The sequence below is a fragment of the Ylistrum balloti genome, unplaced genomic scaffold (genome assembly GCF_031769215.1).
Source record: "Ylistrum balloti isolate Yb309-2 unplaced genomic scaffold, AGI_CSIRO_Ybal_v1 Utg369686, whole genome shotgun sequence".
NCBI lineage: Eukaryota > Metazoa > Mollusca > Bivalvia > Pectinida > Pectinidae > Ylistrum > Ylistrum balloti.
Window position 1 is genome coordinate 314753 of NW_026781924.1, and position 24446 is coordinate 339198.

Here is a 24446-nt window from a genome sequence, read left to right on the forward strand (position 1 = left end):
AAGTCATTATGTATCCATATCAGTCCAGTATCTTGAACTGTAGTTAACTTAACAAGGGTAGACAACTCATCATAATCATGGATATAGCAATGTGAATGATATTGGTTCTGATAATGCTGGTATCTCTTTATGTTTTATTCTGTATCATTTCCTTTACATCAAAGCTTATTTTCTTTTATTCACAGTAAATTTTAGCTGCAAAACTAGATAGATTTAAAAAGGATAATTCAAACACACTTATTCTGGCAGTGATTATATGACAGCACTTAATTTGCTAAGAATTATCATTGTGCTATTAAATTGTATTTCCCTATTGTATGTAACAGGTGTACAAGTTCAGCAATGTGCTAAGTGTGCAAAGTTGATAAAATGCACTAAAATATTTGATGTGTTGAAATTAGTTCATTTACAGTACATATTGAAATTATGACAATTTGTGCCATTGGGGATTGTAGTGTATTCTAGATGGTAGATAACAAAATATTCTAGTTAGATTTTGAAAATTTTGAAAATTTTAGAGGTTGTTCCTTACCACAAGGGAAATTAGTCTTGATAGAAAGAGACTTGTTTATTCATAAATACTTCTGGTTACAGAGTGACAAAAAATGTTTTAATGATGGTGTTTTACTAATATCAGATAAATTTCTACCTTTCTGAGTTATTATCTAAGAACTATGACTTTTATCTGCCTCTTAATAGGATATGACTGTTCAGCATGTTTGTTGGTTACTTAGATATCTTTCTGATACAGTTATAACATTGAATCAGATTAAATGTATATAAAGTGATGTTCTTATTTTACAAATTCATCAATTTATGTTTTTTTCTTTCACTGGCTTTTTTTATTTGTTTTGTCTCCAAATAGATTTAGCCACATGTCAAATAGTAGAAGAAATAATCTTTTTGTTATGCAAACTTTGTGTAAAAGTTGTTGTTTTTTTTTTATCCTACAGGAAAAAGTGGAAAAAAAGGGAAAAATAACAATTGGTGTGATATTCCAAGAAACTAATCGCATAGCTGATTACAAACTATATACAGATATCTTTAATATCTTTTTCATAAATAAAATTATCCCAGTTTAGGACTTAATGTTTTGTTTGGTGATATCATCAGGCTCCTGTGGCATTTAAATTAATAATTCACACAGATGCAATAGAAAGCAAATAAAATGATTTTTTGAGTTTCTGGTCTCTATTTCAGTTGTACAGGAATGGCACTCTTTAATTAATAGTGTTAAACTTTCTTGTTTTTAATTTGTGATTGTGTAGGTTTTTGTGTGGCACAATTGTACAAAAGCCAAACTGGATTGTGATAACAAATGTTTTATGCTTTTAAAAAAATTACTAGTCATCTGTCACTCAAAGATGTCTGTCATATAGACAGGATGTATTTTTGATTCCGTCCATTTGAACTTTGTTAATGATCCAGGGGAGATAACTATCATTCAAAAACATCTTCTGTTATGAAACATTCCACTTGTGCTTTACAAATCTTCTTTACAAAATTGTAAGGTTAAATTAGAAATCGGTTATACAAATTACATCTCCTGATATAAGATTATTTTGTAAATATTAGTAACACGTCTCAGAGATTGAAAGTAATTTATTTTCGTATCGGATGTATATTTTTACCATTATTCTCATTAAAAGTGAGCATGATGTCCACAGCCATTTGTTTTTTTGCCTATTCTATGTTGCACAGTAAAGATTGAATAATACTGTTAGCTACGCACTTTATAATTCACCATCAGAAAATGTTTGGTTTGAAATTTTAATAGTTGTACCAAAAAAGATTTTTTATGTTAATTTTCTGTGTGCCTTTTTATGCATTCATATGATAAAGAGACTGCCAATATTCATATGAAATTAATTCAGTCATGTTTGAAGTTTTCTTTTTTGTTAAATCAAAGAGTTATTACATCAAAATAACTAATACCAGGTATGCATATTGTCATATTTTTCACAAGAAATTATCCGTCCTTAGTCACTTACCAAAAGCTAAATGTTATATTTTTTGTTTATTTGTTTATGAAAGTATCTGTAAGAAATAGCATTGGGCGTGTCCAGAATTGTAATTGTAGATAATACATGCATATAGTATGTAGATGTATATACATTTAGTTTAACAATGTAAACGTTTCCACATTGCATGATACGATTTTAATAAGACAAACCAATTTAATACAAACACAAGAACAAAGCAATTCAGTTAAAAAGCAGATCCAAAAACGAAGTTGTGTGACAATAACAAAAACAAAGTCATGTGACAATAACAAAAGCAAAGTCATGTGACAACAAAAAACAAAGTCATGTGACAATAACAAAAGCAGCATCAATGCTTCCTATGGGTTTTACTCTATTTGTGATGACTACCTCAGTGGCAAGGCTAACCAGCTTCTTTTTGGTAGAAGACTGTACATTTAACATCTCTGTACTCTTAGGTACTGCTGTTCAGTTTCCTTAAAATTCCATGCCATTGTTTTCACACAAATGATATGAATCTTCTGACATCATTGACAGGGTTTTTAATCATAAGATGACCTTGAGGTAGTAACATATTATTAGATGACCTTGAGGTTGAAACATTCAATGAGCGTGGGTCATAAATTATATGACCTTGAGATCACAAAATCGGATGACCATGTGATTGTAATATTGGATGACAGGATTTTTTTTTTCACTTCACATTGTCTTCCATATTGCAGCAAATCTTTTAGAGTTCAAGGTTAAATTGTGATCAATATATGATATAAAGCAATAAATTTTGTTAGGATAAAAAGTTCTATCAGTGAAAAGAGTATTGTAATGCAATATGAAGAAGGTTGACTGAATTGTTGTGTGGGGATTTGTGTTTTGTTTGCCTCGAAATGACCCAGGATTCAGGTCGGAGTTAACATATCTGTGAAATTCATATTCATATATATAAAAGCTTATTCTAGTGCTTTGTGGGGGAATCATCATTATTCATGATTATGTGAAAGTTGTTTTAAGGACAATTAATTGTGCCAAGTCATTGGATTTTGTAAATTGATGAAATTTTAATGTATTTGTGACTTCAACACACATAATGAGAAAGGTCTAATGTTAGATTATAAATGTCTTTTTTATAGATCATGTCATGGTTACAGTTACCATTGAAATGGTTCTGCACTGTTAGTAGGGCTAATATACACAGGTAGTCCTGAAAATACTCACAAGCACAAAATTTGAATTTGTTGTCGGTAGCTACCAAGAAATGGAAACTAAATTTCCTCCATTTGAATCTGATAAAATTCTGAAAATTGACTCTGTTAAGCTTAAGTAAAGCACACAAGTATATAACATGCATGTGGAAAATTTAATGTACTTAAACGTTTTTGCTTTGAACAAAAATCAAATTAGTTTGTATATAATGTACGTGGATGTTACTCCCAAAATCAGTACTCTTGCCTTGATGAATCTGTGATATACTGTTAATGTTTGAACAATATAAATGTTGTCAATCTGGCTGTGAAAAAAAAAGATGATTTTAACTTTTCATTAATGATGGCTTTTCAATTATGCACAATTTTCCTGTCCTCATTTTGCCCAGTCATTGATTGTGTTTACAAATGGTGTCCCGTTTAGAAAAAAAAGTGAGTTTTTCTGTCTAAAATCATTGATTATCTGAAGGAGGCGTCCAGTATATCGCATCGAGTCTAAAATGCAAAAAAAAAAAAACCATTTCTGTGGATGTAAACATTAGTATTGTCAAGGTCATAGAATAAATAGGAGGGTGGGATAGGGATGGAGAGAGAGAGAGAATAAACAGTCTGAAACATTTGTATAATACTTCCAGATTCATTTTACACATTTGACCTGCCTAAAATTATGTCCGATTCCTTTTGATAAAAGTTGTAGAAGTAATGGCATTTTTATTCATCTAATTCTACAGTAGATTTTCACTGCAGTTACTGGTAAAAATATGATTTTCTACATGTAACTAAAGTTTTTTAACAATCTAAGATGAATCGGGTCATGTAGATGATGCTTTAATATTTTCCAGTATGTTTAAAATATACATACATATTGATTTAGAAATTTGATTTATATCTGATTAAAGTTTTAATTTTTATTATTAACATACCAAATGGTTACACTTGTATCATATTAATATTGATTTTTACATAATGTTTTTGTGTCTGTGTATTAGCATCGATTTTGATCAGGTATGTGTGTCTATTTCATCTTGTGTAGAAGCTAGATCAGGTAAATTGTTGGATAATTACATCTCAACAAACTTCTAACACTGTTTTTTTTTTATTTGTTTATTCCTTGTTTTAATATCACAATGCCATGATTGTGTATTTTGAACTGTAAATCCTCCGTAAGCTGAAAAATTTAAATATCTAGTAGTTCATGTGGAAATACTTGTAGATTTAATGGATTCGAGAAAATCAGTAATATGTTACAAGTAAATCAAAATAAACATCTACTGTTCATTTTTTTTCTTTTATAAAAGTTCTCGATGGTTATTTTAAGCAGAGTGAATGTCCTACTTATGTTAGTTTGAAATTCATGTGCTAGGCATGTAGATTTTATCGTCAATTTCTGTGGTTCAACTGATGTGTGAATCATGAATCTGGTCTCCGGAGAATTTACATCATATTGTCTTTACTTTATCAGATTGAATTAAGACTTGTAAGATAATGGTGTAATTGCTAGATAGATTGACGAACGAAATGTAGAAGTAATTGGGGGGGAAATTTCGTAATTTTTTTTTTTCATTTTGCAGAAAATGTTTTGTTTTTTGTGATATGATGAAAAAGAAATAAACTGTGGTATATCAGCATTTTGTTTATTTTTTTTTTTAGTTTTCCCATCATCGAAAAGAATTGAAAAATACAGCTTATCACAAATAAAGTAAGCTGAGAATGAGTGACTGGAGTTCAAGGCTGTTTATTCCGTAGTGATCCCTCCTAGCTAAGGCCAGGGAACCAACACAACATTTGACTAGAAGTAAAGACGGCAGTATATGACATTTTGATATATCCCCTGTTGGTATTATATGTGTGTATTAATATTATATAGTTATCATTATTTACTTCATTCATTTTACAACAATTGGGAAACAAGCTATAAGTTTATATAAATAACTTGCCGGCCTGGATGCAAGCAGGAAACCGGAGTACCCAGGGAAACCCTATGTGGTCAGGCACATGATCCCCATACTTTTTCACGTCCAATCCAGGATGAAAGGTAAAAGGCGAGTGTGTTACCACTGCAACTCCCCACCACCCCCTGTTGGTATTTCTATAGCAGATGTATATAGACTTAATTCCAGCCATGACATCACTGCTATTAGTCTCCTAGGTACATATTGTGATAACCCTATGGCTGTCATTATGTATTTTTTGTGGTCTGTAAACATTTTCTGCTTCAGTGAAGGTCACAGATCATGAAACAGATTAGTTATTTATCCTGATGTAGTTAAACATCCAAGAAAGACAGGGTGAAAGAACTACCTGGTAGATCAATAGTAAATCTACATATAGAACTTGGACCTATCTTGGCTCTCAGAGCACAGAGCAGTAGGGCTTTAAGGGATTACTGGAAGCCAAACTGTCTGATTGGTTTTTACACTTTAAAGGGAATCTATGATGAGGATCAAAGCTGATACTAAAGAGGAAGACATCTCAAAACCTCAGTGACTAAGTTATAGCTCAGTGACTAAGTTATATCTCAGTGACTAACTTATAGCTCAGTGACTAAGTTATAGCTCAGTGACTAAGTTATAGCTCAGTGACTAAGTTATAGCTCAGTGACTAAGTTATAGTTCAGTGACTAAGTTATAGTTCAGTGACTAAGTTATAGTTCAGTGACTAAGTTATAGCTCAGTGACTAAGTTATAGCTCAGTGACCAAGTAATAGCAGTGACTAAGTTATAGCTCAGTGACTAAGTTATAGCACAGTGACTAAGTTATAGTTCAGTGATTAAGTTATAGCTCAGTGACTAAGTTATAGCTCAGTGACTAAGTTATAGCTCAGTGACCAAGTAATAGCACAGTGACTAAGTTATAGCTCAGTGACTAAGTTATAGCTCAGTGACTAAGTTATAGCTCAGTGACGTGACTAACTTATAGCTCAGTGATCAAGCAATAGCACAGTGACTAAGTTATAGCTCAGTGACTAAGTTATAGCTCAGTGACTAAGTTATAGCACAGTGACTAAGTTATAGTTCAGTGATTAAGTTATAGCTCAGTGACCAAGCAATAGCACAGTGACTAAGTTATAGCTCAGTGACTAAGTTATAGCTCAGTGACCAAGCAATAGCACAGTGACTAAGTTATAGTTCAGTGATTAAGTTATAGCTCAGTGACTAAGTTATAGCTCAGTGACTAAGTTATAGCTCAGTGACCAAGTAATAGCACAGTGACTAAGTTATAGCTCAGTGACTAAGTTATAGCTCAGTGACTAAGTTATAGCACAGTGACTAAGTTATAGTTCAGTGATTAAGTTATAGCTCAGTGACCAAGCAATAGCACAGTGACTAAGTTATAGCTCAGTGACTAAGTTATAGCTCAGTGACCAAGCAATAGCACAGTGACTAAGTTATAGTTCAGTGATTAAGTTATAGCTCAGTGACCAAGCAATAGCACAGTGACTAAGTTATAGCTCAGTGACTAAGTTATAGCTCAGTGACCAAGCAATAGCACAGTGACTAAGTTATAGCTCAGTGACTAAGTTATAGGTCAGTGACCAAGCAATAGCACAGTGACTAAGTTATAGCTCAGTGACTAAGTTATAGCTCAGTGACTAAGTTATAGCTCAGTGACTAAGTTATAGCACAGTGACTAAGTTATAGCACAGTGACTAAGTTATAGCACAGTGACTAAGTTATAGTTCAGTGACTAAGTTATAGCTCAGTGACTAAGTTATAGCTCAGTGACTAAGTTATAGCTCAGTGACTAAGTTATAGCTCAGTGACCAAGTAATAGCACAGTGACTAAGTTATAGCTCAGTGACTAAGTTATAGCTCAGTGACTAAGTTATAGCTCAGTGACGTGACTAACTTATAGCTCAGTGACCAAGCAATAGCACAGTGACTAACTTATAGCTCAGAACTAAGTTATAGCTTAGTGACTAAGTTATAGCTCAGTGACCAAGTAATAGCACAGTGACTAAGTTATAGCACAGTGACTAAGTTATAGCTCAGTGACTAACTTATAGCTCAGTGACTAAGTTATAGCTCAGTGACTAACTTATAGCTCTGTACTAAGTTATAGCTCAGTGACTAAGTTACAGCTCAGTGACTAACTTATAGCTCAGTGACTAAGTTAAAGCTCAGTGACTAACTTATAGCTCAGTGACTGAGTTACAACTCAGTGACTAACTCATAGCTAAGTGACTAAGTTATAGCACAGTGACTAAGTTATAACTCAGTGACTAAGTTATAGCTCAGTGACTAACTTAAAATTCAGTGACTACCTTATAGCTCAGTGACTAACTTTAAATTCAGTGACTAAGTTATAGCTCAGTGACTAACTTAAAATTCAGTGACTACCTTATAGCTCAGTGATTAAGTTATAGCTCAGTGACTAACTTATAGCTCAGTGACCAAGCAATAGCACAGTGACCAAGTAATAGCACAGTGACTAAGTTATAGCTCAGTGACTAACTTATAGCTCAGTGACCAAGCAATAGCACAGTGACTAAGTTATAGCTCAGTGACTAACTTATAGCTCAGTGACTAAGTTATAGCTCAGTGACTAACTTATAGCTCAGTGACCAAGCAATAGCACAGTGACCAAGTAATAGCACAGTGACTAGGTTATAGCTCAGTGACTAACTTATAGCTCAGTGACCAAGCAATAGCACAGTGACTAAGTTATAGCTCAGTGACTAAGTTATAGCTCAGTGACTAACTTATATCTCAGTGACTAACTTATAGCTCAGTACTAAGTTATAGCTCAGTGACTAACTCATAGCTCAGTGACCAAGTAATAGCACAGTGACTAAGTTATAGCTCAGTGACTAAGTTATAGCTCAGTGACTAACTTATATCTCAGTGACTAACTTATAGCTCAGAACTAAGTTATAGCTTAGTGACTAAGTTATAGCTCAGTGACCAAGTAATAGCACAGTGACTAAGTTATAGTTCAGTGACTAACTTATAGCTCAGTTACTAAGTTATAGCTCAGTGACTAACTTATAGCTCAGTGACTAACTTATAGCTCAGTGACTAACTTATAGCTCATTGACTAAGTTATAGCTCAGTGACCAAGTAATAGCACAGTGACTAAGTTACAACTCAGTGACTAACTTATAGCTCAGTGACTAAGTTAAAGCTCAGTGACTAACTTATAGCTCAGTGACTGAGTTACAATTCAGTGACTAACTCATAGCTAAGTGACTAAGTTATAGCACAGTGACTAAGTTATAGCTCAGTGACTAACTTATAGCTCAGTGACTAAGTTATAGCTCAGTGACTAACTTATAGCTCTGTACTAAGTTATAGCTCAGTGACTAAGTTATAGCTCAGTGACTAACTTATAGCTCAGTGACTAACTTATAGCACCATCAAGGGGAGGGGGCATTTTCCCCCTCGCTTTTGAGTGGGGGACACGCTTTTTGTTTCGTCCATGTTATAAACACTACATGTGGATGCGACTGAAACTTATCCGTGTATTAATACTATCATACCTACTGCTGATAACTAGAACTAACCTATCCAGCTTAACAAGGAAACCTAAGATACACATATTTCACAATACATTTTGATTTAGTAGTTCACTATTAGTGATAAACTCTAGGATCGAAGTATACGAACCTTGTTGTTGTTTATTTACTAAATTCATAAGAAATAATATAAACAAATTTGTAACCCGTGTAAAAGAATCAGGGACCATATTGTGTATGTGATATACCCTACAGCTCGTAATATCGAGGACGTGACCTAATTTCCAGACACTAGCTTGTGCGATAAGTGTGAAGTTCTCCTGTTAATATTTATCGTGACAAGAACATTCCTGCTTCCTCAACATTACTAAGTGACGCGATGATTTATGTTCAAAAAATCTCGTTTTTAAGTCGGCTCTCTGTCGGACATGACGTAGATTGACAAAGATGCAGAAGACGCTTACTCTTCCGAAACCCATTTTCTTGCTCTCCTTGACCTTTTTATGTCTCTTAGTGTAAATATATATAAATAAATAAATGTTGATAGTTTCCCATATTTCATAGATTATAAATTTACATTACAATTTCCTCGACGGAATTTTTTTGTTTTTCAAACCTGGAAAAAGAAAGATCGCTAGAAATGCTTTTTTTAAGCTGGTGTAGAAGAACATGTTAACATTTCACAACCTTATGGATGTACGAAACTCATGTTTGACCGGAAGTATGATATCATTCAGTACATAGTGGATTCCAATGCGATAAATATTCGAATTTTGATATACAAAAGAGAAGCGCCTTTTAAGACGTTCTGTAAATTTATCCGGTGAACTACATTTTTGAAGGCGTAGATGACGTCGTAATTCGTTTTTGGACGTCAACGATTTCAACAGGTTTTCTTTCGTTGCTAGAGTTTACGTGATTCTCTTGAGTGTAATAAACTCTGGAAGTTTTGGGCAAAATTCTAATAATAATAATGTTTACATGAATAATCGACACAAATCACAATTTGAAATACGTGAGTGCTGACATGACGGGTTTTTTTATTTTTATTTTTTTCTTGAATTTAAAAATATTAACATTTGGGTAAAAGAAATAATTAAATAAAATAAGCACAGTGGCCCTTTGAACATCGTCAAATACAGGATTTAAGCAAATCATGTTTTCAAAATTTCCGTTTTGCGATTGTTATGGAGATGTGTGATGTGTAGCTGACATATTAAATTGAAAATCAGCGTTTTGAGATATTTTTTGCTTATCATCCCAGTGTCATTCTCATGATCACATTTAAATGACGAATTGTTTGCTGGAAACAAATATTGCCTTGAAAATAATCAAGAATACTACTTATTCTCGAAAAAGAAGTGAAAATGCATATGACGCTCGTGCCACTTAAAGAAGTGCAACAACATATTGTTGTTTTGTTTTTACATTACTTATGTCATTTAACATTTAAAAATAAAAACATAACCAGAACAAGGATGAAATTTTAGAAATTATAAAATCTCTAAAACATAAGTAGTTTAATGGCAGTTTCTTGAAATATTTGCAATTAATTGGATCATGTTTAAAAATTTAAAATAAAAAAGTACTGGAAAGCATCGCAACAGATATACTGCGTCCTCTGGCTACGTTTTGCTTCCATTTAAACTTAAAATAACAAACAAAAATACTAGTACCGGTGGGGTTCGAACCCACGCGGAGAGAGCTCCATTGGAACTTAAGTCCAACGCCTTAACCACTCGGCCACGGTACTGATAGTATGACGTTTTCCATATCGGTGATTTTCCCAGCTTTATCAAATATGTTCTGTATTGCATAAAATTTTCGTAATCACACTGCACTGTCTATAAAAATGTCAACAGGTAAGGTTTATAAAGAGTGTGTGTTTTGAAAAGACACTGGAACTCGGACTTCATAAGTGAACTCTGTCGTTGAACGTACAAACGTCCCTGTTGTAATCGATGTCGGATAAGTATATAGACATAGAGGCAAAAATATGGCTTTGTCGATCACTGAACTATCAATAACATATGACATAGATGTCTATAATTACTTGTAGACAATTCATTCTATCAGCTATTATACTATTTCGATTTAAGTACTTCCAAATCATTTTTGTTTTCTGGTTTTTTGTTTGTTTTGTTTTGAACAACTTTATCAAGCTGATCTTCATCACCATCATCATCATCATCATCATTGCCGCCGGAGTCGTTGTAGCATTGAGAGCCTTAGTCCAATAGTTCAGCCTTTGTCGTAGTCAGAACCCTTCCGGCTATATGGGCACCATAAACTTCCTAACCTCTTTCTTGATCCCAAGAACTGTCGACTGATTGATATCGTGTCCTATCTGTTTCTGTCTCTTCCTCTGCTTTCACAACTATTGATGACGCGTATCCCTCAGCATTTCACGTTAGCGCCGATAAAAATGAAAACGTGTAACAGTTTCAAAAGTTGAGACTAGAGTTGGGATGCTCTTGTGCAGCGAGCGATCGGGCGTCCCGCCAGTGGGGACTAGCTTCTCTCCTATCTGGCCTTCAGGAACCGAACCGTACTGACTAGAAATGTGGTTGTATTTATACAAGCCATGTTAATTAACTGATAGAATATTATTTAACATTAGCTAACAGGTAAACAAGGATTGAATAATACATGGTCTTGCACACATAAATGGCAATAGATTCGGCTGTTGTGATTGTGCTAAACATAAGTCAAATGTTTCATCATAACGTATCTGCCAGAATTAATTTATTACTGACACCTACTGTGAGCAATTGTGTATTGACCAGTGGCCAGAGGTATTCTGTCGTTACTGATCTACTACACATGTTCATGTATTATTTCGTTCCCTGATTATATAAGTAATTACCTGAAGCCTATCTAAGCAGGGTGTATGATGGTCAGTGTAACTTTATCTTGTTGTAAACAGCCGAATCTATTGAAATATTTTTAATTTTCTGTCTCTAGTCCATTGAAATAATGTCTTCATTCGTCCCTTTGTATAAAATTGATTTCAAATTAGTTACAATTTGACATCATCTATGAGAATATATATAGTTCACCGATTGACTTCTCAATGTTTTCATTGGTAACTCTGATCTTTCAAAGACATTCGAGGTAGTCTTCTTCCAACTATTTAAGGTTAATGCACATCCGTGTAACAAAATATAGAGATCTTTCAAAGCAGTTTTACGTTTTTCTACCTCAGTCTTCGTTTGTGAGGACGTTTCTGGTTTTCCCTCACTTAACTTGGTTTCAATTGGTTAATTGGTTGGTTAACAGGTTTTCCGTCTCCGTGACTTCTCTCGTGTCCGAGTATCGTCTCACCCCCTCCCCCTCCCCCGAGTATCGTCTCACACACACCCACTTGGGAAGGAACCGTCTTTTGCGGTGATCGTTCAATCATGCTAGTTTTAATCGACGGCTCCAGGACATAATAGTGCCTTATCCTATCTCTAGCAGTTGTTAATGTCCAGGAGCTGAAACGAAGAGTTTGGGGCCAAACTATATTTGGTTTGTGTTCGGGTAATTTCGAAGTCTGTCTAATGCCTTTAAAAATAATTGTATAGTCTGACACTATCCGTAGGCCCCTGGGCCAGCGTTTTCATGCCTTCTCTTTTCCGAAAAGTCACAGAGGGATCATTAGTGCGTGAGAGTGGACAATCCTGACACAGGTCTCATCCTCCGGCTAAAGTCAGTGATTAGATCGATGCATGTGTAATTGTAATTAACACTTGTTTTTTTTTTCTTTTTTAGTCCCGTGTTGAAAACCTTTCCCAATCATATTGACGAAGCTAATTTATCACTTTATAAATGTCTATTGGTTTCTGTGATTCCACTCCACTCTTTCTGCATACGGCTGTTCACTATACCTACTTTTCATAATTATATATGTTATCTGTGTGGATGTGCTGATTTCGAAGGGCTAGGAGAGATATGCTTTGCGTATGCACGGGTAGGATGGCTGGATTATATGTTTTAGACTATGTGTTTAGCAGGAGTGTTGTGTTAACAAATACTTGAAAATGTGTGTGGATATAGGGCTTTAAATGTATTGATTTCTCTCCCTATTTACTCGTTTGTTTAACAAATACTTGAAATGTGTGTTTACTAGTGTATGTTGTTTTTCTTTGTAGTTTCGGCAGCGAGCACTCCACTCGGAAGCCCCCGGGGGGACACAAATGCCTTCGCTGTATGTGTAAACTATTTTACAAATGTGAGTGCGGGGATGGAGCACAGAAGAGGACGCCACATACCTCTTGAGGTGTCACTATACACTAATGAATGAGAGGATCAGTAGTAGTCCTCTCTGATGTAGTCTCCCTTGGTATCCTGAGAATCATATCTGCTGTGAATAGTATTGTGTAGGGGTATGATGTTTGGGAGTTGTCTCCCTTCGACCTTTCTTGGTTTCGATTAAACACTACTGATACCGTTATGGTAATTTTAGTCGGAGTTTTCTCTGGCTTCCACAAGACATTCGACACAATGACTGACAGAAGTCTTCTCTGGACTGTGTTTATGTATTAAGACAGAGGGCAATGTTAACAACGTTCAAATATTTTGTTTAAAAATGCGATTAGATTTGCATTACTTTTCTTTTAATGCCAGATTTTGGACTAGCTGGTTTTCGCTGTGGTGTGATGCTTTTTTTTGATAATGCCCGGGTTGTGAGTCGGTTACGGCGGATACCTTCATTTGAACTAATTCCTGCTCCTATGCAGATTTTGTTATGCACTTTATCTGCCTTTCAAATGGAAAATCAATGAATATTGACATTTTGTCGAGATCATTTCCTAATAAAATGCAAACAACAATGAAGTTCGATCATCTGCAAAGACTGCATAGCCTTGAGATAGCAATCGCTTTTGGCAGTATTTCGTACATATAAATTAGCATGTGAACAAAAAATACTAGTACCGGTGGGGTTCGAACCCACGCGGAGAGAGCTCCATTGGAACTTAAGTCCAACGCCTTAACCACTCGGCCACGGTACTTCTTACTTCACAAAGGCGATTGGTAAGTACAAGTAACTATTGAGATCTGTTGTGGCTGAAAAATCATAATTACTGTTTTCCCCATCCATTCTTGTAACAGGTTCATTTGTCAATTTTTACAGTAGATATAACCTTTACGTTGAAGTGTGGCAGTATATATATCACCATGTCGCTTTAGATTGAACCGGAAGTTGTGGTCTTATTGTAGTGACGCAACTTGGGTAAACAACCCGGTTGCCAACATGGCTGACACAGGTGCCTTTTTGTGACAGATGATTCGGGCAGATATTAAGACTTTGGATATGTTACTTGGATGTTGAAATGAAAACCAAACTGAGATTATATCAAAGGGAAAGACATGTCTGCCTTATATTTAAAAAATGTTTGACTATTTCATATATTTACTTAGCAACTAATCGTTAGCAGCCGTTTATTTTCCATCGTCAACAAATATTTGTCGTCTGTTACCAAAGACATACTGATGGACGACTAGTTCCATCGTTGGTATTTTATGCAAACGTTCTTCAAACTTCAAATTACTAATGGGGAACGCTTGTTCTTGTATCAGAGGCCGAGTAGAGCCCAAAAAGTAAGTATTGTTCTCTAAATCAGATCGACAACAAAAGAGCTCAGTTCTATATTGTAACCTACAATATCTACAATGTATGATCAAACAGACGAGTGAAATGTCTTTTTTGATTCTGACCTTTAAGGAATTATGTGTTTTAGGAAAATAACAGTTGCCATATTAGGGATTGATGGAGCAGGGAAAACCACTGTGACCAATGCCCTGACTGGAGGTGTGTATGATCATAATTTGTCAGTAGGTTTTAAAATCAGTTTTCCCGTACCTTTTCGACAATGCATTGATTGTGAATGCTTAGAATCGGAGGTAAGATAAAATGAACAATCAGAAATAGTATTGTAGATCTACCATGAAATGAAAGAGTTAACTAAATGTATACTGTACTGTATTGAAACCATTTTGAAAACGAATCTGAGTTGTAATTTGATAGTTACATTTAGGTATTGTTTTCAGACACATCGGAGGTAGCCCCGACAGTTGGTTTCAACACTGAAACTGTGAATTTGAACAACTTTGATTTAACTTTATTTGATATTGGAGGAGGTAAAAATGTACGCAGCATCTGGACTCATTACTTCAATGAGATCTATGGTGTTATATATGTGGTGGACTCCAGTGCCACGAACAGGATGCCTGAGATCAGTGAAAATCTTAAAAACCTGCTGGACCACCCCCAGGTGACAGGCAAACCAATCCTCTTGTAAGTATATATGTACAAGTTTGGCTGGATCTAGGTTATAACATATAGATTAAGTGAGCTTTCCATTAACTTAACATTATATCCAATAGTCTGTACATACCAATATTAATGAAATATGTTAAGTAGATATTTACTCTTTTGATGTGGTATTGTATTAATGAATTATATCCTAACATTCAACCTTGAAACTTTATAAATAATAATATCCAATTTTGTTATCTTAAAAGTTAAGGTTCTATAAAATTGAGATTTTGAAATTGAAAATAGGAAATTTTGTATGTTATTAAAGAACAAGAGTTGCCATAGTTGAATTTCTACTGCCAATATTTTGCTGAATGATACAATCATGTTACTATTGAGCAGCTCAAAATTACAATGCCAATTTCTTCTGAAATAAAATCATCAATGCTTATTATAGAAGTAGTGCAGTCGTTCTCAAGTATGTAGAATAGACCAAATGATATGTCTAATCATATTCCTGGTTCACTTGTTTACTAATGTTTTATTTGCTTTACAGATTAGCCAACAAATGTGACCGTGAGGATGCGATGGATTCTGTAGATGTGTGTCAGAAGATAAACCTAGAGGATCAAGTGAACAGGCACAAGTGTCCATCTAGAATAGTAAGTGTGATGTAAAGCTGAACCTTTTAGAGATATGCACTTAAAAATAGAACCACTGTAACAAAAAAACTATCAAGGACCCAGGTTTTCTTAATGATTGGTTTATTGAGACCAGTCATACCACCTCTTTAACACAAAATACAAGTTCATCAACCCGTCAGTTCTAATATGATCGAAGAATACACTAGAAATTTATGTTGTATAACTGTTTTGTTAATCAATATTGAATCATAATAAATGTATATTTATAGGTTCCAAAAGACTTATTGAGAAGTTTTCATTTTTGTTTTTCAGGAATCTGTCTCTGCAGTAAAAGGCACTGGTAAAAAAGTTGACAAAAAACTGAAGGAAGGGTTAAAGTGGTTATGTGGGATGATTGAGCACAACTGGGACCAGTATTCAGTGAGGGTAACACGGGACATGGAGGAGCAGCAGAAACGGGATGAAGAAGAGAAAGCTCTTCGCCGTGAACGCGTACGCAAATTGCGACAAGAGAGGTATACATCTTTCATCTGTAATTGTCTGCTGGGATGGAGAAAATGGAAGGGCCATTGGCTTAATTACAGACACTTTGGTTTAATCAATTCAAGAGTTGATAAAAAAATTACTAAAATATCAGCCTCTCTGTTAATAAAGTGTAGCCAGAGTTGACATTTTGATACATCATGTATAAAATCATTGACATTATACATGTATTGGAAATTAACTGATAAATGAAACTTTGGAGATACAATATCTATTTATAATCATATGCCCAAGGGGATTGACAGTCTTCAAATTGTTGAAGTCTGTTGGTCAGTGTTAGATGATGGGCAGTGTATCACCAATTCAGGGCCCACAATACAGATATTGCCATTTGTTAAATGTATGTATATCTAAAACAAAACTTGCTTGTAAATTAAGATAATGAAACTTGACATATACATTGGTCATACTAAGACAATATTGGGTGTACCAAAGTCAGGGTGCGAAGTCTCTTAATTACTTACTTATTGATATTTGTTGTTTCATTTCCATTTTGGGAATCCTCATCAGTTTCACCAATACTGTTTTTTAAACTTAGTATATTATGTTTACACAACTATTGTAGGAGTTCCTGTTTCCAACTTCTGAGATATTGTAAATGAGGCAGCCTTTACTTTGTTAGAATTTTCATTTACAACTACATTGGTGGAAACTCAGAAATCTGTTCTTAATTTCTCTTAAGTGTCAAACAATAATTTGCTCATTGTATTGTTATGGATGAAGATATTTTCAACCATGGATAAAGGTCTAATTTTACTCAGTTAGAATAAATATGGTCTCCGTTATAACGGTGATGGGCAAATGTTTAAGTGTCACCTATTGTTCTTCAATTTATAAATCTGGTTTATTCTGTGTAGAGAGGAAGCTGAGAAGGCAGAAAGAAAAAGGCTTGGGATAAAGGAACCTGTTGATGATGACGATGATATTGATACAGGGAATCCATTCAAACCAGTCAGTCTTGAAGAGATAGAGAGAAAGGTGAGTTTGACAGTGGGGGTATTTATCATGTTTACTGTAGTATGACAGCATGTCTGGTGTGTGCTAGTGCACTAACAAGGTCCAGTAGTACTAAACAGTCAGTTGTTGGTTCAAGATGGAAATATCTTTGAGTTGTTAATATCTTATTGATACCAGATTTACATAATTGAATGCGCTTGAATGGAGTATCAGAGCAGCCAGAAAAGCGTCGGATGATTTTCTTATCATTACACATAGACACAGTATTTGGGATATTGGCTTTCCTGAAATGAATACATGTGTATGATATTATGTGTGGATAATAATTATGATTACTAGTGAATGCATTGTATATTTAATAAATGTATTTTTTCTTAATTTTAGAAGTGCTTCAAGTCTTATTTGGTTATATTTTTGTGATCACTGACAGTAAAAATGACAGGCTTGTTACTAAACGTAGTACTTTGAACAAAATCACAGATTTCAATTGATGTTTACTCACATTTCGAAAAACAACTCTTGCACAGTCAGTTACAGAAGTTTTTTTGACACATGGCTGATTTCATTATTTCAGTTCATGCATAAAAAAAGAGTTTAAAGAATCTTGAAATGTTTATGATTAATAGAATGATTTACCATTTTCAGCAAAGGATATAAGATGGTAAAGCACTGTGTGGGAGTTGTACTCTATAATCACACGACATGTTTAATTATAGAAACAAAGCAAGCTAGGCCTGTAGTCCACCTTTGTTAGCATTTGCTTGCAACCTGATTAAGATGCAGATCCTTATTTCCACTCTGCTACATAAGGGATCTGACAACATCTCATAAGAGATCATGTTCTGGTGACCTTTCCACGATCTGTGCTTGAGGCATAACAAATTGTAACCTGTAAATTGACAGCAAGTCATTTCACCACAATATGTATATAAACACAAGTGAAAAATGACACTTTTATCAATCAGATATTTCTCTACATATTTTGATTGGATAGTGCAAAAGGTCAGGAGAACATGACCCCTTACAAGATGTTGTCAGATCCTACATATGCTGAGAGTAACAGAGTGAGAAACAGGATCTGTATTTTAATCAGATTGCATTTCCTTAGCTTGAAAAGAAAATTTATAAACGTTATAAATAAAATGCTAAAATTACATCAAATTTACATCTCTCCATGAAAATATTATATATCGAAACTTAATGAAATTAGAACATAAATTGTATATTCTGAAAATGGTATTTCCTTTACTGATTTATTTTTAGTAATTTAAGGTTATGAAAATTACATAAATGTTAAACTTCAAAATGTGTAGTGTGGATAATTTATCAGATAATCATCTTTTTTTCACAAGGCCTGGCTTGATAAAGTTTTGAATTTGTGACTTTGACTTTGTTCTAATTCAAGAAAATCTACAGTATGTGAATTATGAATCTGTGCTCAAACTTTGAATGTACTGCAAAACACAGATTATGCTGTAGATATTCTGTCACCAGTTTGATGTTTTTGTACATAACATTGTTCATCTGTGTTGCAATTTCTACCTATGTTTGATTAAACTTGTTTTTTTTTTATTTTGCTGAAGCTATGATTTATATCAATACAACTAGATCCATTCTTCAGTTCTGTTTTAGGAGTTGTAGAGTTAGATAGCAATTATAATTCACTTAGTGACTTAAATATAACAATAAAATTTTTCTTTCTTTCTTGAAACAATATCTTCTAATTTGATATGTACCTCATATTGTTGAGCATTGCAATAATATTGATGAAATAAGCATCGAAAATCATTCAAAATCATGACTCTTTATAGAAAACTGTTATTAGATTTGTGTGAACTGTCCATCATTATATTTGAAATACATTCTACGCAAATTATTCTTACTGCCCATCTTTATCATTTCTCACTAGCTGCTAGTTAAGTTGAAATGCTTAGTAAATACTGACAATTGTTTAGTATAAAACTCTTCATAAATATATCTTCAAAATGTGCAGTTTAATGGTGGAAATACTTACTCACTTTTCAATGAAGATTTAGATTGTGATAAAGAAAACTGACAGGTGCCCCAGCTATTATTGATAATTGAAGATGTTGTTGTTAGTATATCTAAGAATTACCCATTAGGTCCTCATTTTTACATGACTTTCATGAAACAGGTTATTAGTATACCTAGGGGTTACTCATTAAGTTCCCATTTTGTATGATGACTTAAATGAAACAGGTTATTAATATATCTAGGGGTTACTCATTAAGTCCCCATTTTGTATGATGACTTAAATGAAACAGGTTATTAATATATCTAGGGGTTACTCATTAAGTCCCCATTTTGTATGATGACTTAAATGAAACAGGTTATAAGTATATCTAGGGGTTACTCATTAATTCCCCATTTTGTATGATGACTTAAATGAAACAGGTTATTAATATATCTAGGGGTTACTCATTAAGTCCCCATTTTGTATGATGACTTAAATGAAACAGGTTATTAATATATCTAGGGGTTACTCATTAAGTCCCCATTTTGTATGATGACTTAAATGAAACAGGTTATTAGTATATCTAGGGGTTACCCGTTAGGTCCCCATTATGACATGAAACAAGTCAGGTCTGATAGGTATGAAATCTGATAGGAGCAAGATGATATTCTTCTTTGTATCGAATACTCAATCATGGTATATAAAATGTACATATTGTAATTATCCACAATTATTTTGTTCCCGATTTGTAGTAACATCTATATTGTTGATACTTGTGTTACATGTATGGTAAATAGAAGAGATATATGATGATATTGATTCACTTCATATTAATACAAAGGTTTCTGATGCTTTAGAAAACTTTTAGTTGCCTAATATCATATATATGTACATTTTTCAAACCCAGATAAAACATCAGAAACCTTTGATTTAAATGCATATTAGCTTGTGGATATGAAAATCAAATCATATAGATGTATGCTGGTAAATCAATGATTTTTCAATATATTGATGAGAGGTGGCAGCTGTACACCTCTGTCCATATCATACTGCAAGTATAATATTTAATGTTGGGTCCTGGATGTTGTGCCCCTGAAAAAAAATTGAAATATTATTCTATGTTTCACAGAAACGTTATGAGGAAATGAAAAAGAAAACCCTGGAGTTAGATAACTCATTAAAGTTTATAGAGGAAGACAACAGCAGAAAGAAACAATTAAGGAGGAATGCATCCAGTGAAAAGGAAGAGGATTCTGAGGATGTTGACTCTGATGATCTAACCGTCAATCGATCTAAACGTTCACCAAGACACTTTAATGATTTAGCAAATAACAAGTATGATCATAAGCAGAATCGGTTGAAACAAACTCATTTATCATCGCATATGGATGAAGATGAGGATAGCGATATAGATATTCATCCTCGTGGCCGCAAACTTACTCCTAGATTACCTCCCCTTCAGCGTCCTCTAGGTACAAATTTCATGGATGAAACAACAGTCAACACAAAGAAAAAGAAATCAAAAAAGCAAAAGCTTCGAGCTGTTAAAGAAATAGAAGACGAGACTGAAGATCAATACAAAAAATCAGTTGGCTCCCTCTCTAAAATCAGTTTTTCGGCAAGAGAGAATAGTTTTAGTAAGGACAATGATGATGAAGAAGAAAGTGAGGATGGTCATTTGCCAGCCATCAGAGGCTATGGGAGCAGGCAAATTGTATCCGGTTATGATAATCTAACATTTTCAAAACGTGAAAAACAGGAAGATGCTCTTTACCGCAACGACAGAAATTCCAGAATAGGAATGCGTGATGATTCACTTTATAATAATGGTGCAGATTCCAGGTTTGGAAACCGTGATAACCTTTATGGCAACAATACACGATTGAAATCTAGGTTTGGAGATGATGAAGATTCTGTTTATAATAATACGTCACTGAAATCCAGATTTGGTATGAAGGACTCTCTCTACAGCAACAACAACATGTACAGCAATCGAAATGGTGATCCAGGAACAGAAGACTCTGATGTTTCTATTGCACAGAAGAAGAAAGTCGGAAAAAAGAAAAAAGGAAAAGAGAGGAATTCACAGGAATTTACCAAGAATATAGTTGACCCAGGGGAAAGCAATGATAGTGATGACTGGTCATTAAGAAAACGAGGTTTATATCATCTGTCTTCGCTAGACGGAGGAGGTAAGTATTGAATATAGGGCTATCGGGAGATGCAATTGATTAAAGGGAATGGATCGACATTAGGGTGGTACAAGGGCATTATGAGCGATTATAGGGACTGAAGTGACAGGAGGGAGCGGAGGGAGAAGGAGAATACGAGTGATTAGTGGGAGAGGACTGGAGGGAGAAGGAGAGTACGAGTGATCAGTGGGAGAGGATTGGAAGTAAGGAGAGGAAAAACAAGGGGAATATCAATGCTTATAGGGAGATGTTTGACTTAAGTGAGAGGAGGGACATAAGGAATATGAGTGATTATAGGAAGATGATTGGTTTTAGTGAGGGGAGGGACTAGGAGAATCAAGAGTTGTTATAGGGACAGTAGAGGTTAGGGTATTAGGAGTGATGGAGAGAGAAGGGACAACAGAAATATGAATGATCATGGGGAGAGAAAGATATGAGTCATTAAAGGGAAAGGAGAGATGAGGGAAAGGATTTAGCGAATATGAGTTATTACAGAGAGAGGAGGGATGAAGGGAATATGAATTATTATGGAGAATAGTTTGGCTTCAGGGAAAGGAGGAACAAGGGAAATATGAGTGGTTAGTGTGACAAGAGTGACACTAACAGTGACACCACCGTGAATGCCACTGATACCACAAACATTTAATCTGAAACCAGTAATACACTTACTTATTAAGTAAAAATATTTTCTTTTCCAGTTATTCCTTAATCACTTTCAAATGAACCATTATATTTATTTTTTGCCCTGACAGATGCTGAAGATAGCACACCTGTTCGTCGCCTGAAAAAGAAACAGCCTTACACAGTTAAAAAGAACAAGACATTCCCATCTGACAATTCTGATGAAGATGTGCCAGATACCAAAAAGCGGGATTTCTCTTGGACCATGTCTCCGAAGAAGACAAAACCAGCTGAGGAACAAAGCTGTAAGTAGAAACAATATTCGAGACTGTGGTTTAATGGAAATTGATAGATTTTTGTTTTTTTTATTCTGTTCTTTTCAAATTGAATTTCAAAGCAAAGGTATTGTTTATGCCTTTAAGTATTTTTTCAAACAGAGTAAGAATCATGCTGTATAAATGATTTTGAAAAGGTTTTCTCCCTTGAACAAGATGTTAACTTCACTTTGATGTAATACTGTGTTGGATGTTTTGAATACTGAATGTAAGTATTTAAAAAGATAGGCAAATTAAAGGCAATAACCTTTACCTTTGTTCATTTAAACAGCTCCTGTTCACATGTCGAGGACAAACTGGGGTCTGGCTGAAGAATTGTCTGATGATCCATCTGACAGTGACATAGGCTACAATAACATCAGGATGGTGCGACGTTCAAAACCAAACATGGACGACGATGATGACCTTGTTTTCTGATTTTGTGGAAAAAATGATAATATCTGATGTGGTGTACAAGTTCTGGAGTAGTAGATAAGGGTTAGGTTTTCATTGACATTGTATGATTTAAATGTTTGATGTTGTAGAGAAACTTTACTTCAATATTTGGGTCTGATTGTGTGTACATGTATGGATATGTTGTTGTAGAGGGGAAAAAATCTGGCTTAATCAAAGAAGTAAGGTCTGAGGGAGTTGTAATCTGGTATAAAATAAAAGGAATCAGTGTCTGATTTAACAGGGTACTAATGAACTCTCAGAAATCATTGTCTCAGAAAAGTTCAAAGTTTGAATGTGATAGCATATAGATTGATATCCAATGTAGTATATGTGTACAGATGCTATGATTTTTTGAAGGTTGGTCTGAACAAAGGAGTAAAATTCAATACTCATGGTAGGTTTAGGAAGGTTTTAGTTGTGGAATATTTCACTCTGTTTTTGTAATTTAGACTGATAATGGGAAAAGTGCTTGTAGGCTAAAAATGCTTCAGGTTTTTAAAATTATGGTTTGGGATAGAAGTTGAATGACCGATATAAATGGCTTTTTATTGGTAATTCTTTGAAAGTGTGATTTGAATACATGAGGTAAAAATGTAACGTGGCTGAAAGGTAGGTGTCTATCTGACGGGTGCCAATGTTTTATCTTGTTTATTTGTTTGTAAAGCCTAAAAAAATCAGTGTATTTCTACAAACAAAGGTGCCAAATTCCACGCAAATATGATAATGTCACTGTGTTTGTATGTTGCATTCATGTGCGAAAAAAGTTGTATATCCAATAATTATACATGACACCAATCTGATGGTTTTTTTCCATTCCTCATTTCACTGTGAAGAGAAAAGTAGAAGAGTATTTGACAGAATGGTAGTTTTCATTCTAAATGCATTCAATATAGTTGAAGTATCAGCTTTAGCGATGCAGATTACAGAAATGATTATGGTTACTGGCACAGTATACCGCATTAGTGCAGTCAAATCATACTGTGACGGAGGGCCACTTTATGTATTGTTTTCCAACATGGTAGCCCCATTGTGATAAAATGCAATTAATTCAGTTTTTTTTAACAAAGATCAACCACATCTGATCTGCCATATGCTGCTATTGTGCCGTTTTTCTTAAATCTTAGTGCTTAATGTTTTACCACCTGTATACACAGCATTATAATTAGCCTGTGTTTATGGAGAGATATCATGTTCCGGTAAAATTTCCAATTTTTTTTTTTTTTTTTTTTAAAGTCTCCGAGACCCATACATTTGTCAACTCAATACATATCATATTTAGTTTAGTGACTTTTAGCTCCCATTATGACTTTTATTCTGTGCAATGTTTATTTTTAATCAAGACAATTATAGAAAGTGTCACCTGTAAAAAATCTCCGTCCAATATAATGAGACAAGCTGTATATTTAACAAATTATCTGTGATATTAGAAAAAAAAATTCATTTGTTGTTTTAGAGAATGTATTTCACAATAAACATGTAACTGAACATATAATTTTGTAACCAATGTTGTAATATATGTGTAATACAATTTGTAAGTTAAAGGAATATTTACTTGTGTATTTCTACAAAAACTACTTACTAAAGAGTTGTATAGTGTACTTTGATAGTTGTTGAAAAAATAAAGCTATAGAAAATGATAATTATGTTCATTAATAGATTTAGCGTAAAATAAGACTGAAAATAAGAAAAAAATATAGAATGTGTAGATTCAAATCTAGGATTTTTTGCCTCATGCTGCTCATGACATTTATATATTGTATGAGGTTACATTTTACTGTTGATGAATTGTAGTGTAACATTAGAACATTTTATTTATTTTCATTATTTTGGTCTGAAAAGTTGATGAGTTGTGTTCTTTTTACTCAGG

The 24446-nt window shown here is 34.1% G+C and overlaps 1 protein-coding gene and 2 non-coding genes across 3 annotated transcripts; 1 reads left to right on the forward strand and 2 right to left on the reverse strand.

The window, feature by feature from the left end:
• Positions 1-10306: 10306 nt before the first annotated feature.
• Positions 10307-10389, reverse strand: Trnal-uaa (transfer RNA leucine (anticodon UAA)). The gene has a single exon. It is a non-coding gene; the product is annotated as a tRNA-Leu (tRNA).
• A 3158-nt stretch (positions 10390-13547) lies between these two features.
• On the reverse strand, positions 13548-13630 carry Trnal-uaa (transfer RNA leucine (anticodon UAA)). Its single transcript has one exon. It is a non-coding gene; the product is annotated as a tRNA-Leu (tRNA).
• Positions 13631-14165: 535 nt separating this feature from the next.
• Positions 14166-23989, forward strand: LOC132565001 (ADP-ribosylation factor-like protein 13B). Its single transcript, XM_060229609.1, has 9 exons — positions 14166-14219; positions 14360-14430; positions 14670-14916; positions 15434-15539; positions 15834-16036; positions 16922-17042; positions 20126-21188; positions 21941-22114; positions 22416-23989. The coding sequence occupies exons 1-9, from the start codon at positions 14173-14175 to the stop codon at positions 22559-22561; spliced, it is 2178 nt and encodes a 725-aa protein (XP_060085592.1). The 5' UTR covers positions 14166-14172; the 3' UTR covers positions 22562-23989.
• Positions 23990-24446: the final 457 nt, after the last annotated feature.

Excerpts from the sequence above, each read along its gene's own strand:
- LOC132565001 (XM_060229609.1), top strand. The coding sequence starts at position 14,173 with ATGGGGAACGCTTGTTCTTGTATCAGAGGCCGAGTAGAGCCCAAAAA. Across the intron at positions 14,431-14,669 it reads GACCAATGCCCTGACTGGAG|ACACATCGGAGGTAGCCCCG; the intron begins GTGTGTATGATC and ends TATTGTTTTCAG. Across the intron at positions 22,115-22,415 it reads ACCAGCTGAGGAACAAAGCT|CTCCTGTTCACATGTCGAGG; the intron begins GTAAGTAGAAAC and ends TCATTTAAACAG.